We start from the raw sequence: 20,774 nt of genomic DNA on the forward strand, positions 1-20,774 counted from the left end.
AAAGGTAATTCGTTTTCCGTTAAAGTTGCACCAGCTGACACACTTATACTAACAATTTGTAAAATTACTGTGTAATTTGAAAAGTGCCACTCAAGCTAATGAACCAAAAGAGATTTATTACTCAACTCTACAGTTGCCCTCAGCTTAATGGAGCCTTTTAGCCTCCTCTAGCCCGTTCTTTTGGTTTTATCATCTGCAACTTGACTGTTTGGGTGAGTCACTGTGCTCTTATCAACACCGTGTACAGAAGCAGCAGAAAGCTGTTTTCAGGAAAAAAAAAAAAAAACACTAAATTCACTGGTCAGCAGTTGCCTAGCAATGAATAGCAGATAAGAATATTTTTTTAATGAGCTCTTCTAAACCAAAACAGAGGTTAAAGGAAAGATACTTTATAATGACTTACATACAAGTATTTTAGGTAACAAGCAACATAACTCTAAATGGATATTGCTCCATGTCGGCTGGATGATGGCAGCCATCAGTTTGCTAAGACGTTAGCCACATTAGCAATTTCACAAGGCTGTAATATGTAATATGTTACAGCTGTGTGATATACAGTACAATTTGCAGTGGAGCCCAGAATCAGGGTGGGCAAAAAAAAAACATCAGTAACTTCAGTAACTGGAGAACATTTAGCAGCTGGAAATGTTTTTTATGAAATTATTTTCTTTCTCAAGAGCACTTGAGCAAGTTTGCAAGCAAGTTTGCAAATGTTTAATAGACAAGTATTTACTTGCCTGTTACAACTTTATGAGGTGATTCTGTTTCACGTCGTGTTTTACAGATTGCTAAACAGCCCCCAAGTGGAAAAAAAAAAAAAAAAAAAAACCTGCAGCTTTCAGCGCATCTTCATCCCAATCAATGCTACCTCATGTCATGCAGGATTTAGCTTTCTAAATTCTTTGTGTATTATGCTATAAATCAAAATCCAACATCACATCAAAAATCAGAGCTAAAAGCAACGAGGCTTCACTTTGAAGAGTGTTTAGCTATGAAGAAAGCATTTGATAACATCCACAGGAAACAGGAGTTCACAGACAATATTTGGACTGAGTGACAGCAGCTAACCCCTACCTCGCTCTGATTGGATACCGGCTACCCTACTAACCTCTGACTTTAGGAAAGATCACTTCCTCTTTGTGGGCTGTCAATCAAACTGGTCCCCTGGTGGTAAAATATCCTGTCCTATCAGGACGGATTGTTTAAGAGTTAGAACAGATGGAGTCTTATGCCTTAAGGTTATTTCACTTTATTGTGAACACGTCACAGTTTTGTATTGCTTGATATTCAATCATGACAGAAGATGTGATTATTATCTCACTGTGCGCTTGATATCCATGAACATCCTTTAACTGTGATGTTTTTGGCAGGTGGAGAAGCAGCGAGCCGACCTCACCAGAGAACTGGATGATCTCACAGACCGGCTTGAGGAAGCAGGAGGAGTCACTGCCTCACAGGTTAAATTTAATCACAATTAATACCATTTTTAAAGCTGTACACTACTAGATGGACTCACTGGCAATAAAACCTATGTTACATAAGCTAATTTCCCTGATGATTAGGACCAAATTTCATAGGACTTTCTTCAAAAAAAACTTTGAAATATCCTCAGTTAATTTTTAGGATCTTACGAGGATTGGTTCTTGGACATTACCTGGAAAATCCTGAACGAAAATAAGCATTACCGAGCTTTACGTACAGCTTGTGTGTTATAAACAGATGGAGGTGAACAAGAAGCGAGAGGCTGAGCTCCAGCGTCTGAGACGAGACCTGGACGAGTCCTCCGTCCAGTCTGAAGCGCTGGCCGCATCTCTGAGGAAGCGGCACAGCGACGCCATGACAGAACTGAACGAGCAGTGTGAGGCTCTGCAGCGGACCCGAGCCAAACTGGAGAAAGAGAAGCAGAACCTGAGGATGGAGGTGGACGAGCTGGCCACTTCCCTGGATAGTGTGCAGAAAGCCAAGGTCAGAAAGTGAGATCACGCTGACCGCAGTGCAGCTGATTTAATGGGGTGTTTGTTTCTTTAACAAGCCAATAATGTCAGTTCCTTGAATTACGACCTTGTGCACTTGGCATAATATGTGCTGGTGTGTTTGTGCTGTTCTGCAGACATCCTCAGACAGTCAGATGAAGAAGGCGGAGGAGCAGCTGTATGAGGCCAACAGGAGAGGAGATGAGCTGCAGAGGACGCTCACTGAGCTCAGCGTGGCCAGGAACAGACTCACAGGTACACAGATGTTTCCCGTTAGACGTATTACAGAGTTTTTGCCATTTAGAAGCATCCTATTTTCACAATCAGTTTTTTAATGAGTATGCCATCATACATGAAGGAATAGCTTCCTGCCAAAGTGCTAAGACTAAATGTCCGAGGGAATCGTAAGCCCTAAGTCACGCTCCCTGTCAGTAATGTTCTGCGGGTTATGCGTCTTATTGTGTCAGTGTTTAAGAAGGCTTAACCTTGCCCTTTCTCTAAGCTTGTGGGGTGCTCAGTCACTTCTCTTTGTTTCATACTAAACATTTCTCTCACATTTGCTAAAAAGGTCTAAAGAGGAAACTCTTAGTCAAGAACTTTCAGGAGGACTCCGAGGATGAGATAAACTGTGCATATGCTGTCTTATATTGTTATATAACAATATATATGGTAAATAACATGAAGTGACAAAAACAAGAAACAAGTTCGGTCAAAATTGGTGCAGTCCAAGAGTCTGAAAAGTCTCATACCTGTTCATTTGAGTCCATAGTAAGTGTGATGCATCAAAAACACTGTACGCCTACATGTCCCATAATGCATTACGTCTTTTATCAGCGATTCTTGCATGACGTTTGTGACCCAGGATATTTTTCAAAAATGTGAATTCTCCCAGGAAACCAAGTTGAGATACTGAGGTGACGTTACTTGACACTATAGAGGACATCACCATGGTTTTTTTTAGTACTCCATGAGAAATCAGAACGACATGACACACTTTGTTTCAAACTTGTTTCAAATGGTGAGACTCTGAATATATCCATTCGTGACACCCACAGATAGGAATCTTGAGTCTTTGACGCTCCATTTCATTGCATTAAGATAATGTCTTCAGATGTCCTTGTTATTCTACACTGCATATGTATGATCTAATCACATATGCTCCTGCAGCCTTTTGTCTCTGAATAATTAAATTGTATACTTGTTTTGGAGTACTTGGTGCCTCAGTTCTGCTGCGCTACAGTGTTTCATTAATTGTGTTAACTCCTGTGTGTCCTGTCAGCCGATAACGCCGACGTGAGTCGACAGATGGAGGAGGCAGAGAGCAGAGCGAGCCAGCTGACCCGCTCCAAGACTCTGCTGCAGTCCCAACTGGAGGAGCTGAAGAAACAGCTGGATGAGGAGGTCAAGGTCGGTGCTTTCAATACGAAACAGAAAATCTGCATATTTCCCCCCGTTTTTCCATTCAGAGTAAATGTATTCGCTCGTGTCTCTGCGGTGCTGTTGCCAGTGTAAGCATGCTGTCAGCAGCAGTCTGGGCTCAGTGCGGCAGGAGAGCGAGGTGCTGAGGGAGCAGCTGGAGGAGGAGCAGGAGAGCAAGCAGGAGATGCAGCGCCTCGTCTCCAAACTCAACAGCGAGGTGACACACTGGAGGAGCAAACACGAGGCCGACGCCATCCAGCATGCCGACGAGCTGGAGGAGACCAAGTGCGTGGAATTGAGACTGGCACCTGTTTGCTGCATTTGACGTGATGCAACGCCTTAAATACATTCTGTAATGTGTCCAAATAATGTGTGTGTCGCAGGAAGAAGCTGGCAAACAGGCTTCAGGAGGCTGAGGAGGCGGTGGAAGCAACCCAGGCCAAATGTTCCTCCCTGGAGAAAACCAAACAGAGGCTGCAGGGGGAGGTGGAGGAGCTCTGCATGGACCTGGAGAAGGTAGAGAGGGAGACACAGGAAATCATGTTTTGCCACAAACTTTGTCACTGTAGCAGCGTTTGTTCCCTGCCTCAGGCCAGCAGCTGCGGTCAGACTCTGGATAAGAAGCAGCGGGTCCTGGAGAAGCAGCTCGGAGACTGGAGGCAGAAGTGTGAGGAGCTGGTGGCCGAGGTGGAGGGCTGCCAGAAGGAGAGCAGGCAACACGCCGGAGAGCTCTTCAAACTCAAGACGGCTCACGAAGAGTCTCTGGAGCAGATGGAGGCTCTCCGCAGGGAGAACAAGACCTTCCAGGGTAGGATGTTGCACATATAAGGGGAGGGCTGATACCTTTAAGGAATAGTTTGATGTTTGGCGGAAAATTCGTAATACGAACGTAACTTGAGCCAGTTCGAAGAAATAGAAATGGGCTTTGAGAGGCTCCGTAGGTTCATGTGTAACATGAACATCATGTGTAAAAGCTTTTATGTATTTCTTACTGATTATTTGTTCATTTACATCACACAAAATCTTCAAAAAAAATATTGAAAAGGAAAAACACAGCATAGACCAAAAAAAATAAAAATGTCTTGGTTTAGCTAATGAACTAGTTTAGTTAAATTAAACACATTTAAATATGTTTTTCTAAGGATGCCCAAAAAATGTCCCCTCGGGGATTAATAAAGTATATACCTACCTACCTACCTACCTACCAGATGCATATTATCAAACACAAATACCACTAGAGTCAGAGTTAAATTAGTTTTAGCAGAAGCTATCCCACCAGCGAGTCTTCGAGGCCAAGTGTGACAGATTGTGGGGATCTATTCTAATATTCATCATTATGTTTTCATTAGTGTACCCGAGTCGGAGTGTTTTTCCTATCTTAATGAGCCTCTTCAATGGAGCCCACCATGTTTCACTGCCATATTTCTACAGTAGCTCAGAAGGGACCAACCAAATCCTGACTGAGTCTAAATTTGTGTTTTTCCATCAGTATTCTTACTTCCTGTATGAATTGTGTCGTCCTAAATTGTCGTCGTGCACTTACTGGTAGTGATATAACATTTGAATACATTATGCGCCAAATTATCTGCCACCTTTGCACAGTTAGTTTACTTGAAAATAAAAACTTGAATGCACTTTTGTGTTTTATACCTCTCCTTTTGCTTTGGCTCTTAGTTAGCTGAGCCAATTGCAAGCTTGGCTCGGCCCAGAAGATGGCGAACAACACAACTCGAAAGCTTACAAATGGTCATGTTTCATCTCATTTGTTTAAACTCTACACAAACACTTATAAAAGAGATTTAAGACAGGTGCTGGGTGAATATAACTTGTTGCTTGTCAAGAGGTAGCTCAACCAAAAAAGTATTGTTTCAACGCTTTGGTTTTGCACAAAAACTAAAACGGTAGCGATGTTTTTCTTTACTTCAGAGAGAAACAGGCTAGCTGGTTCCCCCAACCTCCAATCGTGTTGTCTAATTGCTTCCTGGCTTTAAATGAACATCGGCATGACCGTGGTATCTTTTTGTTTTTTGTAAAATGATAAAGTCTTCCTTCATGAAACTTAAAGTCAAAATAGTAAACCAATAGTCACCATGGCTCAGTTGGCCTCATGTGTGACTTGTCTGTGTTCCACAGAGGAGATAACTGACCTCACTGACCAGCTGTCAGACGGAGGGAAGAGCGTCCACGAGCTCCAGAAAGCAAAGAAGAAGATTGAGATGGAGAAAGAAGAGCTACAGGCCTCGCTGGAGGAATCTGAGGCAGCTCTGGAGGTATGTGCTTTAGAAAATCGGTTTCTTATCTGTTGTATTTGATATCTTATATTCACTATGTTTATTCTGCATACTATATGCTCATTTATCCCAAACATCCTTGTTTGGTTTCATCATCCTTTTCTTTTAATTTCTTCTCTTCCTTTGGGTTCTCCCAGGCTGAGGAGACCAAGGTGCTGAGGCTGCAGCTGGAGTTGTCTCAGGCTAAAGGAGACCTGGAGCGCAGACTTCAGGAGAAGGAGGAGGAGGCTGAAGCTGCTCGGTACCTCAGATTCCTCTCGTTTCATGTGTCTTCATCTTCAGGACATTTCACCTCTCTTTTCTAAATTGTTATCTGTCATCTATATTGCTGATACACTGTTATACCTGTTATACCTAATTGCTAATCATCTACAAGGCCTGGTTGAACGAGAACATCCAGCCAGCAGGACTCAGCTCCTCAGGGCGTGATGGGTGATACACGCCGTAACATCAGGTCGCCTTCTAGTTTGCAACTTTGGAACTTAAATGGAAAGATATGAGATCTTCTGAGCGACAGTAACTCTCAGGTGGAAAGCAAACCAGCTTATTTCCCAAAATGTCAATGTTGTTTCTTTTCAATCTGCTTCGTGTTGTTGTTGTTGTAATGCTGCTCACGCTCTGCCATTGTTTCTTGTCATTCTTTTTGTTACTACTAACTACAGCACTAATTCTCTCCCTATCTGTAATTGTTTTTCATGCTGCCTTGTATCTCCCTTTATTCCTCCTAAAAAGTCACTGTATGTAATTTTCAGAGGTAAGACTTGAAGTCTTCCTCCCTTCCATCTCTGCTTTACTGTGTCTACAGCGAGAAGTATTCCCAAATCCTCTTTGCTAATACCTCTCTCCCTCCTCCCGCTCGCGCCTCCTGCCAGAAAAAGCCACCAGAGAGCGTTGGAGTCCCTGCAGGCCAGTCTGGATGTGGAGGTGAAAGGCCGAGTCGAGGGACTGAAGCTGAAGAAGAAGCTGGAGGCCGACATCACGGAGCTGGAGCTGCAGGTGGACCTGCTCACCAAGAGCAACGCCGAGCTCAGCAAGAACAGCAAGAAGATGCAGCAGCAGATTAAGGTCAGCTCAGAGCACAGTGTGTTTCCTCTACAGCAGCGCTGTGCAACAGAGCTGACAGAGTGTGTCCTCCTGTGTCCCAGGAGCTGCAGGCTCAGCTGGAGGAGGAGGTGCGGAGCCACGAGGAGCTCAGGGAGGAGCAGGCAGCCATGGAACGACGCTGCTCTGCGCTGGTCAGCGAGGGCGAGGAGACCCGCACGGCCCTGGAGACCGCAGAGAGGGCACGGAAGGCCCTGGAGGTGGAGCTGCAGGAGGCCAGTGAGAAATACAGCGACCTCAACAACCAGGTGGCACACAGGGCCTTCGCTTCATTCTCACTGCTTCTAATCTGACTCACACACTCGCTGACCTTCTTCGTGCTTCCTCCTGTGTGTTCAGTTCCAGTCGACTCTGAGCGGGAGGAGGAAGCTGGAGGTTGATATCCAGACCGTGCAGCAAGAGCACGAGGAGCTGCAGGCGGAGCTGAGAGGATGCACGGACAAGGCCAAGAAGGCCAGCTGTGAGGTAAAACACACATGAAGGGGTTCACTGAGACACTGCAGCAGCTTTAAAAGAAATCCAGACGAACGACGTGATGTTTGAAACCGATGTGCCGTCCTGTCAGTTGGCGCGAGTGGGGGAGGAGCTGCGTCTGGAGCAGGAGCACTCGCTCCACCTGGAGAGGGTGAAGAAAGGTCTGGAAGCTCAGATCAAAGATATGAGCGGCCGGCTGGAGGAGGCCGAGCAGATGGCGCTGAAAGGCGGGAAGAAGATCATCCAGAAGCTGGAGGGGAAGGTACGGAGACACAGACATGTTTCGGTGTGGATATGCAGGACCCACACTGGAGGATCGCTGGCGATGGGGTGAACCAATGACCTTTCATTCAGTGCCACTAGCAGGTCAAATCTTTCCACAAAAATATACCAAATCTTATTCTAGAAAGAGGAAACACATTTGTTTTTGTTGGAGTTTTCCTGGTGACAGAGACACAGAGACTGATTGTATATCAAAACGTCTCCCAGGTGTCTCTTATCCATACAGCCCAAGGTTGTTCACTTTGGCCCAACAGTGGTGGAGCTGTAACTTGGGAATGTTTTGTCAGGTGGACATTAAAAAAAAAAAAAAAAAAGCTTTAGGGCCTTGGAGGAACTTTTATTTTAACGGTTCAGTTAAGATAACAATGTAGTCACTAAAGTCATTGTTGAGATCTTGGGATATGAGAATAGAGACAATCATACTGTAAACAAGGCAGCAGGTCAGCAACTCTGGGAGCCTTCACTTGTGTTTCTTGACCTGTTTTGTTGAGTGTGTTTTAGGGTTGCAGTGGAACACCGGAATCATATATAATTGCTTATTACCGGTATTAAAAAAAACAACAAATGAAATGGAGGAAATGGACTGAGGGAGAGAGAAGTGTCACTGATCATATCCTCAGTCTCCCTTCATTGAGAAAGTAACTAAAACCAGCAGCGTTTGATGAATTTGGAGATCTTAAAAAAAGATGATCAGGTTGTCCTCAAGGACAGATGTGCATTTTACAAAAGATGTGAATGCAAAGAGGCTGCCAAAGGAGGAGACACATAAGCTCTGTTGACCCATCTTTAAGACCACCGCTCCTCCACACAGATCAAAGTATGTTTCCGCTTTATAACTTTAATCTCTGATGAAAAACGTGTCACTGTTTAAACGTCGATCATAAAATGCGCCATCAAAACTGCTGACATAAGAGAGTGTGTGTGAGTTCAAGGTACAGACAGCCCTTAATTAGCAGATATTTCGATAATTGATCAACTTGTGACAGCATTTCTCACTATTTTGGGGATTTTTATAAAACAAACAATGACTTGATGTATGGGGAAAATAATCAGCGGGTTAATCCATCATGAAAATAATCACTAGTTGCAGTTGGATACACAATAATTGAAAAAAGCTCCAACGCAACAACTACTACAACATTCAAATCCTGCTTCACATAAATGTGTTTTATTCATTTTTTAAAAAGGAGGCTTTTGTAACATATACTCAAGATACAAAAGAATTAATCTATATTAAAGTGTTGGTTTCACAAAAACATCCTTCTGTTTTCCTTCCTGGGTAACTGATAATAAGAACGATTTGAAACCAGATCTCCCTGTAATTAAAACCTAATGTGACTGCGGCTTTTTACATGATAGGTGGACACATCACATTTGATCGGAGACCTTTAAGTATTCAAGATGTTTTAGCAGAAAAAACGTGCTGACTCGGATTTACTTTGTAACATCCTGCTGCGTGATCCCAGCTAGAATATATTAGTTCTAAAAACGTTTCGTAGTAATGTTTTCAGCAATAGTTTTTTTTTTTTTTTTTTTATTGTTCTTCTAAATTTTTTTATCTTAAAGATAAAATCCTCTAAAATCATTCCTAATGTTTTTTTTTATAACATTTTCAGAACATTATGACCGAATTTAAAAGAAATGTTTTCAGTAGGAAGTTTAAAAAAAAAAAGAAGCTTACCAGTGTTATTATTTGATTGTAGGACAACATGATTTTAAGCATTATACAAATGTTTTGTGGTAACATTCCTGACATATTTTTAGAGGACGGTCCTACTGTAACAGAAGAACATTTCTAGCTCGGATGTGATCACTTATTTTAACGAAAGATAACTTTCCCCAGTGACCTTCCTGTGTGTTGTAGCACTGCTTCTGGGAAGCAATGAATGCGAAGCCCTCCCGCACACATTCAGTAACAGTGATCACGTGCAGGTGAAGGAGATGGAGCTGGAGCTGGACACCGAGCAGAAGAGGCACGCCGAGACGGTGAAGACGCTGCGGAAGAACGAGCGTCGCCTGAAGGAGCTGCTGTTCCAGTCGGAGGAGGACCAGAAGAACCAGCAGAGGATGCAGGAGCTGGTGGAGAGGCTGCAGAACAAGATGAAGGCCTACAAGAGACAAGTGGAGGAGGCCGTACGTCCCGCTGTTTCACCCGCACTACCCATGTTTCCGTCTGTATTTTAAAACCTGCTCACACGCTGCTGTCGCTGCAGGAGGAACAAGCCAACATGAACCTGGCCAAGTACAGGAAGACCGTCCACGAGCTGGATGATGCCGAGGAGCGGGCGGACATCGCTGAGTCAGCGCTCACCAAGATCAGGACCAAGAACAGAGGCAGCTTCGGCAAAGGATACTCCTCCGTAAGTAACCGCTAAACAGGGACTCTCTCTGTGGGGACGAATAGGAGCTGTGTCCAAAATCACTCCTTCATTCACTCCTTCATGACTTCTGTTAGAAAAATGACTCAGAGGCTGTATTCAAAATCAAACATGTTGGACATTTATTCTTGCAAGAAGGAGCAAATACATGTACACTCAAAGAAAGGTGTCCAGCATTGCTCGAAGTCTCTCCTCCGTAGTTCAGCTTATATACAGTGTGACAAACAGTTGACAGTCACCCCCACTTCCTCTGTAGATCTGATTTTGTAGATAGTACCGAGTGAGGTCGTAGGTCACAAGATAAAGGTACAGAGACGTTGTAACTGAGACTACAGAACCATGTTGTGCAACGGAGAAATGAGTACATCTTGTCTTGGAGAATAGGAACATGTTGTGCAACAGATAGACAAACATTTGACAAGTATGATGAGTTCATTATTTTTCCATCAACTAACATCATATATTTAGCAACAAGGAAGTGAGACCGTGTTGTGTGATGTAGCTTCTGCTGCACGGAATAGCTTGTGTTCACGTTTGCACAACAATGAGGACTTTCCCCCACACAGCTCCTGGATCAGTTAACTTCATCATGTGTTACATTGTTTGGGTGAAAAGAAGAGTCTGAACTCACGTCGCTTAATCAGTTCCCAGACAAAAAAAGTAAAATGTGAAGAATGTCAATAATGTCAATAATGTCAATAACTCAATTATCAGCATCATTGTATTGATAAATTTGCATTAGAGCTCTTCATATCTTTTTTTTACGGAGACATGGCTGTGTTCCAGATAACAAACTTCCCTCTACACTAACAAGCAGTGTTCTTACATGTGAGGACTCTTGTGTCGTGCAGGAATGTTGACAGAGAAGTGTTGTCTCAAATCTCACTGATGTTCTGCATTGACAGGAAATGACCTGAACATGTGAACACATCACTCGTCAACATATCTGCAGCTTTAATGATCTCATCCAGAAATTACATTGTTTCCGTGCCTTTTATTTAACACACTTTAGTGAAGTGTTCAAGAACAGCCGCAGCTTCTTCAGGCACTTTAATTTGAAAATCCGTTACATCGGTGGCTCCGCTCCTTCCTCGACGGAGCCAAGATGCCGTTTAGGGTGAATCGCTGGACACGCGTATTCCTTTGGACCGTTTTGAGGACATCATCCTGGTACTCGCCGTGCACGGCATGTTTCTGTACTGGACAGTGTGAGCTGCAACTTTCCAAACGTGATTTTTCCATAAATCTTTTGAAATGTTTATTTTTTTTATTCTATGTCCTCTCAGGTCCACTGATGACATTGATCTTTCCTCATAAAAGATCTTTTCTCGGTTTTAGAGTTATTTTGTTATTGTGTGCTTCTGCAAGTGACTCCAACAAATCTGCATATTTCTTATCACAGAACGCATTGAAATGAAGCCGCTGGACTGATGCTGAAGACGTATCAAAAGTGCACCAAGAGAAATATGTGATTACTGCCTCATGAACTGATTCTATTTTATTAGTAATGCACATATGTTTTCTGTATCTTAACCAATGACTTTTGATTATTGCAAAGTCAACCAAAATCAAATCCTATGTTTTGAGAATACATTCCATAAAGTTGTAAAATAATCTTGGGATGGATAAATAGAAAAAAAAAAAAACACACTCCAGTCTCTGCCAGAAGTCCGTTCTGTCCCTGTTGTCTCTCTGAATGATGACTCTGAGTCTTGTGTGTGATCCACCAGGGTTACAGCACTCCGTACCCCGGCCTGGTCCGCTCACCCAGCTCGGCCGGTTCGGAGGGCAGAGGAGAGAAGATCCTCAACGACGACAACGAGTCCGTCAGCTCCCTCATCCCGGCCTATCTCAACTCCCTCAAGAAGCTCATGATCGATTGATCGGAGGACGGCCGTGAGCTCTTCCTGCGTCCGGCAGCAGCGCTGGTGTCTTCTGAACAAGCGAAGCGTCGTTCATTTTGAAAGTCTGAAACATCAGAGAGGCTCAACATTTCACATTCAGGTCACCTGTTTGTCTTCTGTACATTCCTATTGAGTCTACAGAGTACTCGTGTGTTAGATCACAGCTCTAATAACACACTCCAGCTTTATCCACCACACTTTTATTTACCTTCATACTGTAATATTTGTATGTAAAACAGATTGAATATGAACAAATGGGGCTGCAAGTGTAACACTTTATCACAATGACCACTTACAAGTCATTTATTAAGCCATCAGTTACTTACTGTAGGGTATCATTCAAAAGGCTTTTAGGTCTCACATTTTTGGAATTTACGGATATAAGATTTCATCATTTTTATTTTGTCATCTCCTTCTTTACATTTAGCCTGCATTTTCTTCTTTCTATGTGGAAGAAACTCCTGAAAATGCATGTTATCATTATGTTAACATGATGTTTTCATCATTTTATATAGGACTCTACATCTGTACGTTATATGGAGATACATGTAAGGTCATGTTCAGACTACTCATTGTTTCCGTGTGATAAGATGGTATCTACTTATAGAGCTCTAATTATAGAGTCTTTAACATTCTGCATGATGTCATCGGGAAGGAGGAAAAATGATCATGTGAGTGGTACTGGCAGTCTTGTTCTCTAAAAGCCCCCCCCAAAAAACCCTCCTTCAGATTATTGCTTCTCCGTGGTGTGTGTGCAACAGCTCCCATCGGTCATGCAAATTGTCACGCTGGAGAGAAGGTGACAAAATATTTGAGAGGCGAGTCTTTTTGTCAGGACGTCGTGAACTTCTTCCATTATTAAACTCCCACATGACAAGAGTGCAGAATTAGACTACAAGCCTACGCTCGCATGTTAGCGCAGAAGTCAAGGTTTAGCAAGTCAGCTTCTGTTGCTGTAGAATACAAACATGAATATTATTATAACATTGACCTGAAACTTGGGCAGAGAGAAAAGTCCAAAGCAGCTCGACATCATGGCTGTAGACCTTCTGAAGCATTTCGAGGATCTTCGTTGCCGACTTCTTGAAGTTACGTGACATTTCATTCAGCTGACGCTTTTATCCAAAGCGACTTACAATAAGTGCGTTTCAACCATGAGGGTACAAAACCCAGAACGACAGGAATCAAGAAAATACCATTTCTTCAAGAAAGACACTTGAAGAGGAAGTTCGACACAAAAGTTGATGTGCTGTTCAAGTCCGTGGTGAAATCGCAAATACGAACGAACCACATGTTCATAAAAGTACATGAAACTCAGGTGCTGATTTTGATCAAGCAACGTAACTTGGAATACTCAGTTATGAATGTTGAAGGCCCCCCCCCCTCTGTGCACAGCACGGTGCACTCTCTGAGCTTTTTGATCAACCCTCATACACTAAAGACCGAAATCAACCTTCAGGTGAATACAGTCAGTGAACGACGTTATTCGGGTTCAGTCAAAGTGGCTCAAATGTGAGTAAGGCTCCACTGAAGTGCAGTGCCGTAAATACCTACAAATGATTAGTTCCCTCTTTAAGTCATGGCTTATAAATGACTTCACCAATCGTTATTCTGAAGTGTTACCAAGGTGCCACCAATGCATGGCTTACTCTAGGTCAATAATAAGAAATGCAACGCCAGTGTATTTTACTTTAACTGTCTGAAGTGTATCTCTGTCTGAACTTTTAGCCGCAGCTTTATTATCAGTGCCTGAACCTGTGACAAGGCTTGACCAAATCATGTTCTGTTCAATGTGAAAATGTGTTTTGTTTTTTTTAGCAAATAAAATACTTGTTTGTTGTTGTTGTTTTTTTTTTTCAGTTTGATGTTTTTCTCTGCTTTTGTTTCAATTTTGTGGTCAACAAGAAAAATAAACCAGAAAGCAGCATGTTCTGACATAAGATACATATTTAATTTGTATTAATGAAAAATGCCAACCTTTATCTGTTAATGTACAAAAACATTTCCGTACTCTTCTCCCAGTGGTCAAGTAATACTAAGCAGTAATACCGAACAAGCGTTTTGTACAGCAATTAAGTTTCTGCAGGCAGCAGCACGGACACCTAATCCAACTGAATCATCTGACTTCTGTTTCCAAAACTAGAATATTGTGAGATGTTTCTATTGCATATAAATCACTTGTATGTTTCATATATTATCAGTACCAAAGTCTATATATCATATGTCTTTATGTAAGATTCCACTATTTACCATATTTTACATTCTTCACTCTATCGCCTCCTTTCATAGCAAATCATACATCTCATATATTTACATCAGGCCCCCTGAACATTCACTTCCATCAGTAATAAAATGTGTAACACGTTCTCTTTAGAGCACTTTTCATATGAACAGCAACGTACAGTATATTTATTACAAATTATGTGGGTATAAAGTGCAACTGACTGCTTTTTAATTCTTATTAAGATTGAAGTAAAACAGGTTTTGGCTTTTCATTTCTATATTTTTTTTCAGTGTTGCCAGATTTGCGATTTCAGACCTCAGAGATTGATTTGCTGAACCCCGACCTCGAACAATAATTCTGTTACTGACAGTCGTAGTTTAGCAGCTGCAGCTGAGCATGGCGGTTCTATACGTGTTGGATTTCTCAACACGGATTAACTATGAACTAGTTTGGATGTGGATTGTTTTGAAGAACCGAAACCACGAGAGTGAAAGTGTGAAGAATAGATTAAACAGTGTTTATTTTCTCTGACTTGTTAGCACGGGCAGATAACAAGCTTTCCTACCTTCACTAGTAACTTTATGTCATTTCTGAAGACATGCGGCCCATTATTAGTTCATTATGTTATTGTCTGATTTTAGGAATAAGGATCCAATAAATCTTATCTGTACTGCTTTTGATGTTTTGGGCAAGTTTCATCTTTAAAATAGTGCAGTTAGCATTCAAGCCAACTGAGAATTTGTTTGATTTAGATTTGAGACATTTTTAATACACAAATATTGATGTTCTGTATGCAGCTGAGGCTAACTAGATAGAACACTGTTTCCATATGTCGGTGTCTTCTTCGGTGGATGATCAGCTGAGGATGCTGACCATCGAGCTTGGCGAGTGTTTCCAACTACTTTCAACAGGAAGAAGCTGCAGGGTGCTCACAGCATTTCCAAATGTAGCGAGATGATGTTGTGCCACTAGTTTATTTGGGATGTCACGTTGTATTTGAAATGTGAGCCGTGTCGGCCTCTTCTCCTCTCCTCCGTGCTCACGTGTAGACTGACGTGTTTTAACAGAGTCTCATATTCACTTCCAAGTGTCAAGATGATTCAGATTTTAATCACAAAATCAGCAAACAAATAATTTAAAGACAATTGCCGTGCCGTAATATTGGCAACGTTTACATGGGAGAGATCCCGCAGACAGAAAGTTATAAGCGACAATCAAACATGATTTGTGTTTTGTGTCACAGCGTTTTGAGCCTCTGTGCTCACTGAACAGAGAGGATGCAGAGGGAGCTGTGTGGCTCGGTGGTGCTGGTCAGGACTCTACGGAGAGCGGCCGAGGTCGGTCCACAAAGGTGCTAGGTTTGGTGCTCGGTGAATTTTACCCACATGATTGGCCTCAGTCTTCAAATAACGTGTGCCATGCACAATCTATTTAAGACACGTACACCGGCCTCTCATTTTAAAACAAATTGGAAATATCAACATGACACCTAGATTTAGTTTTGGCACTAGCTTAGTTCAGCGTCATGTCGTCGCTTAAAAGTAAGAAGCCTGCTTTTGTTCACGTCTAAAAGTGAAGACGGCCCGTTGGCAAAAAATGATTTTTAAACTGTAAATCACTCTTATTGTTGGCTGCATTTTCTTTTCATTGGCCAATTTGGTGCTGGAACAGAAAACCCGATGGGCGTGGCGACAGTTGTGCAGGGGGCGGGGCTTAGCAAACAGTCAACACCTGCACATGATTGCTCTTGTTAAAACACTATTATTATCTGGACTACAGCAACACTCTCAGGTCTGAATGCATTTTGCTTAGCAGCGTGTGTTAAATGGTTGCAGTTCTGAAGGATTAGCATTTGGCTGCCGCGTGACATAAAGCTGTTCAACAGTTACACGTGTTCAAGGTTCATCGTTGGTGCTTCTTAATCATTCGCCTCACCTGAGTATCCTTTAGTAAAGAATTCACACTCACAGTTCCCACTTTTCTGTGCAGGGCTTCAGCTTGCAGAACACAAAACTACAAGCAGTCGCCTTCATACTTTAGGGTTCTCACGGAAACTCGCCCAGATAATGCCGTCTGCTTCAGCAGAGAGCCAGTGATCATCCCTCAGTCTGCCCCGCCTGGATCAGTAATGTGTGTGTGTGTGTGTGTGTGTGTGTGTGTGTGTGTGTGTGTGTGTGTGTGTGTGTGTGTGTGTGTGTGTGTGTGGGAGGTCGATGATCCCAGCAAAGACTTCATCTCCCAGTCATGTCCTCAGGCCCGTGGCCTCTGGGTCTCTGTGTCTCGGTGTGGACTCGTCAGATCTCGATGTCCACCGGTCGGATTTCTCCAGTCTTATTCTCCTGCACCCACAGCTCTCTGTCTCTGGCCGGGTCCACGCACTGCAGGAGCTGGTCCACCGGCTCCATGGTCTGCAAGATGACCGAATAACTGTCAGCCCAAAATATCAAACTAGAAACGCTACTGTTTGGCTCTGTGATACTCTTGAATACAGGCGATGTCAGGGGGCTCCAACCTTTTTTTCCTTTTAACTTTGATAAAATGTCAAAACATTAATTCACATAGCTGAGCTCCACTTCATCATCTGAATGTGCTTGTGAACAACAATAAATTGATACTCAACACGCATACTGAAACAGTAGTTTGAGAGCTACTGGGTCTCATGTTTACGTCACTCAGAGGGCTTGAAAATGGCTCTTTGGTTCCCTCTGCTGGTGTGAATGTCATAATGACATAATCAGGCTGGAGAAATGGTGTTACTTAAAATACAAATAGCTGCAGCTCTAATACTTTAGCAGCATCAGATTTTTATATGATATATATATATATATATATATGGCATGCAAAAATCATCAGCCCTCTTTTTTCTAGTCAAGCCTACATTTCCCTGGTATTCCTCAAACTATTTGTCTTTAAACGTTTTCCTGGCCGAAACTTTAAATGTTATTTAAAAAAAAAAACCGATGTTGTACCAATGTTTTTATCTAAAAATGTAATAATAATTGTCATGACAATGGTTTCCGGTTTCATCTTGTTATGGCATTGTTGTCTCACTGTTACAATGCCTCAACCTACAAATAACAATACAAAAGTGGGTGTGGCTTATTGTCAGGAGCAGCACCTGGGTGACAGGTGACAGGCACCTGGGAGCATTGTGGAGAGTTTTAATAACAACAGATCTGAAAATAAAGACGTACTGAAGCTGCTTCTGAGGTGGAGGACGTTTTTGTGCCATTCATGAATCAGAGTATTTAAAAGCTAAATCTCCTCGGAGTGAAAGCTCGGAGATCCATTTAAAAAAAAAAGAAGGACGGGTTCAAATTAGAGGAGGAGCAGCTGTAATCATTTTTAAGGAGTGGGTGAAGAATGACTGAAAATCAGCCCCTCCTCCCCTCGAGACATAAATCCCGTCTGAATGGGCTTTGGTGTCGACAAGCTGTCGCTCCTGGTCCTGAGGTGGAGTTGTACTCACACTTTGGTTGAACATGTCGGTCTCGTGCCGAAGGGTCGTGTACTGGCAAAGATGCTGTCGGATCATCTCCACCCGCTCCACCTCCAGTCGCTCCAGCTCCTGAGCAGAAGGGCAGTTTGAGAAGCTCGAGTCAGAAATGCACCTTAAAGACCCGCAGTGCCAGCAGCGGACCTCCACGTGAAGTCACAGACCATATATTCACAGGAAAAGGGTCAAAGGTCACACCCTTACCAGGATCCTAGTTATGACCATAGCTGTCAGCATTTACATTTTAAAGTACAAAAAAAACACACAAAAAAAATAATTATTTATACTTTTATTATTCATATTTATGTTATGACACAACATCAACATAAACTTATGACAGAAACACTGCAGTTTAACACAAATGTACTGTATCTTACCATCATTCCATGAACTTAATGTTAATAAGTGGTTCTTTGGGTGTTTTAGGTGGAAGCCAGTCGTGAGCACACACCCCCTGAATCAGATGCTTATTTTACTCTCTCTGTCCACCCTGTGAAACTACAATTCCTTCTACCACCAGTGCACAGCTGTACTATGAACTGCCAGTGATGAGAAGAGGACGGGCTGCTTTTACCTGCCTGTTCATTATTGTGCCATGTGTGTTTGTGATGAAGGTCGGACTGACTGAAAGCTTAAATAAAGTGATCTACTGCATGGATCTAATCTCTTCTACTTCGTTCTACCACGGTGAGAGACGGGTTGAAATTCTGTGTCGCGTGTGAACAGTCATAGACAACAAACACACAAAAGATGTGGATCCGTGTTGTTATTCATAATAAAGTTCAAACCATGCATATTACCAGAGTTTCCTGGTGTCACAACAAACACGGAGACGGCATTGAAATATGAGAGAAACCCCGTAAAAACGTGAACGTTGACAGGCCTGGTTCTGACCCAGCAGTCACCAAAGTTGCTCAAACTACCACAGCAGAGTTTGGCCACAAAATTAGCCACGGGATTTAGAATCTGCAATAAATATAACAATTAGGAACCCTGATACTTGGCTTTTGTGAATATATTAGGTATAAACCTGATGAAAAGCTTCCTCTTCTGCATTCAAACTTCACACGCTCATTAAATCCAGGCTTTCTTACCAGACTCGTGGTGACCATCTCCTCGAACCATTTGGACTGGGACTGATTATACAGGTCGATGCAGCGCATCAGATCGTCTCCTGTCACAAAGAATGAAAAAAACCAAGTGATCAGAGGCTGGTATCTTCAGAATATGTCCATTACTGGGGCTTCAACAGCAACAGAGACATTTGCTCCCTTTGTTGTTCCTGTAAGGATTAGTAATGTAGTACACACTGTATCCAGCAGAGGGTGCTACAACCCGAATATTCCCTCACCGCTCGCAGCTGCAACACACATGTAGGTGTTTGTTCCAGCTCACTCAGCTGTCAGTTACTCCACATCTGCACCGATAACAGATTTCATTAAGATACAATGAGCGATGATAAAAGGAAATATCTAATCGGTTCTTTCATTAATGTTACTGCCTGCATCCCACCGACAAGGAAACAAACACTAATCATGGAGGAAATTTCACCAGAGAGGAAATGATGCTGATCGTTCTGCTCTTTAGTCTTTAACGGTCGATGACCGCTGCCTTATATTCACATTAGTGTCGTATTATTTGAACGTGTGACCGCTCGTCAGCTGACAGCGAGCGTGAACAGAGTGGAGGGGAGTCAGACAGGTCCACAACAAACTGTTTCACTCACTGCTACTGTGCACACAGTTACACTGATGAGCCAAAGCATTGATTCCCGTTAATTATGAGATCAAACTTGCTCCATTGCATCTCTCACCACCCTGTCGCTGCTTCATGGTTTGTCCCTGCACTCACTGTCCTGCTCGGTGTCTCTGAGGTCTTTACATCCGCCTCTTTCTCCCACATCCAACACATTGACTTGCTGTTTCATATGGCGCAGAAAATGTAGGTTCTTGTGAGATAATCAATGTTATACAGTTCGATATGTGACTGATTGTATTGTTTTGGCTCATCTACAAAATTGTATCGAGCGATATGACATGGTTTTCTTGGAATAAACTCTTTATGTATTCAGTTAAATCAATAAGTTGCAGGATAATCTAGGAGCAGAAAAAACAACCTTTTAAATATAGCACCTACATATTATGACACAATAAAACGAGCAAACCAGCATTAACATTCACTTGGTGGCATGTTTTTGGCAATCCGATAATATTCACTGTACTTTTACTTCAATCGCAGAGACCCTTGAAATCCTTCAGAGAGTCTGAGCGAGAAAGCAACGAGTGTTCTGAGTGACATTGATGTTTCCGAGGGACGGAGCGTTACTCTCCAGGACTGAAGAAGGTGAATCAGGTGAGGAGAGCAACCAGGTGGGTTTTCTTTGGTTGGTTGTGTAACATGAATTCGTCCCCCAGCGTCAGACCGTCAACACCGAGTTCTGTTCCCAAAAGATTTGATGTGCGCTCTCTGCTCAGGTTTACGGTCCGCGGTGAAAGTGCAAGTGAACACGCAATGCTGATGTTGGTGAAGCAGAGTAACTTGGAATACTTACTCCCGAAAGCTGACGCTTCCCTCTGCTCTGTGCACAGCTCCGTTCCAACAGGACTAGTTTCAGAACTTTTTGATCATACTTTGTTCAGTGGGTTTAGTAAAAGCGTTGTAGGTAAAAACTGTTTCTTGAAATTGACGCGAGCCGTTAGAGTGAACAAAAACAGTGAAGTTGCGAACCATAAAACCAAAACAACAAGGCCAAAAAGACTAAAATGCACTGTGAAGCTGAAAGGAGCTGCAGGATTGAATGATTTTGAGGGTTTTCCACTGTGATCAACAGTATCAACATTAAACACGGTCATTGAGAAATACTGATAAATACAGCTTTAAGTTAGGGAAAAAAGTACTTATTATATAACATTTATATTATATATATATGCCTATCTATCTATATGCCTATCTATCTATATGTCCCTTGGTAGAATTAAATAGGTTTTCTGGGTTTGAACCGTGTTTTGTGCGTACAGCAGTTTATAATGACAAGAAACAGAATATACAAAATAGATTTTATGTTCTAGCACATTCAAAAATAAAACTTGTCGTGTTTGTCTCTGCAGCACAGTTTACAGTAAACAGGGTATTTTCATAGTTTAGCCCAGGATATGTTTCTATAAATAGACAGTGAAGAAAAAAAACGTGAGAAGAAAACCAGCGAGGAGCTGCTGCTTTTTGCTGCAGGTTC

At 42.5% G+C, this 20,774-nt stretch overlaps 2 protein-coding genes across 4 annotated transcripts in view; one reads left to right on the forward strand and one right to left on the reverse strand.

Annotated features, from left to right (window-relative positions):
• Positions 1-14,342, forward strand: part of LOC138626838 (myosin-16) — a 54,290-nt gene extending 39,948 nt beyond the window's left edge. For all 3 annotated transcript variants that reach the window (XM_069708772.1, XM_069708771.1, XM_069708773.1), the window contains 16 exons: positions 1,371-1,457; positions 1,720-1,965; positions 2,111-2,228; positions 3,253-3,380; positions 3,481-3,677; positions 3,776-3,908; positions 3,984-4,200; positions 5,526-5,662; positions 5,821-5,924; positions 6,556-6,748; positions 6,829-7,032; positions 7,124-7,249; positions 7,350-7,520; positions 9,473-9,673; positions 9,754-9,900; positions 11,649-14,342. In XM_069708772.1, the coding sequence (XP_069564873.1) occupies positions 1,371-1,457; positions 1,720-1,965; positions 2,111-2,228; positions 3,253-3,380; positions 3,481-3,677; positions 3,776-3,908; positions 3,984-4,200; positions 5,526-5,662; positions 5,821-5,924; positions 6,556-6,748; positions 6,829-7,032; positions 7,124-7,249; positions 7,350-7,520; positions 9,473-9,673; positions 9,754-9,900; positions 11,649-11,801 (2,562 nt within the window). In that variant the 3' untranslated portion in view covers positions 11,802-14,342. The remainder of the gene's footprint in view (positions 1-1,370; positions 1,458-1,719; positions 1,966-2,110; positions 2,229-3,252; positions 3,381-3,480; positions 3,678-3,775; positions 3,909-3,983; positions 4,201-5,525; positions 5,663-5,820; positions 5,925-6,555; positions 6,749-6,828; positions 7,033-7,123; positions 7,250-7,349; positions 7,521-9,472; positions 9,674-9,753; positions 9,901-11,648) is intronic.
• Positions 14,343-15,136: 794 nt separating this feature from the next.
• The window catches only part of LOC138626846 (growth arrest-specific protein 7-like), a 67,152-nt gene continuing 61,514 nt past the window's right edge, over positions 15,137-20,774 (reverse strand). The window contains exons 12-14 of the mRNA XM_069708802.1: positions 18,637-18,716; positions 17,516-17,614; positions 15,137-16,454 (exon numbers count right to left, since the gene is read on the reverse strand). Of these exons, the coding sequence (XP_069564903.1) occupies positions 16,341-16,454; positions 17,516-17,614; positions 18,637-18,716 (293 nt within the window). The 3' untranslated portion in view covers positions 15,137-16,340. The remainder of the gene's footprint in view (positions 16,455-17,515; positions 17,615-18,636; positions 18,717-20,774) is intronic.

This window comes from Brachyistius frenatus, unplaced genomic scaffold (genome assembly GCF_029030835.1).
Source record: "Brachyistius frenatus isolate BFR_SWC_R1_liver_20210118 unplaced genomic scaffold, ASM2903083v1 Contig_78, whole genome shotgun sequence".
NCBI classification, from domain to species: Eukaryota; Metazoa; Chordata; class Actinopteri; family Embiotocidae; genus Brachyistius; species Brachyistius frenatus.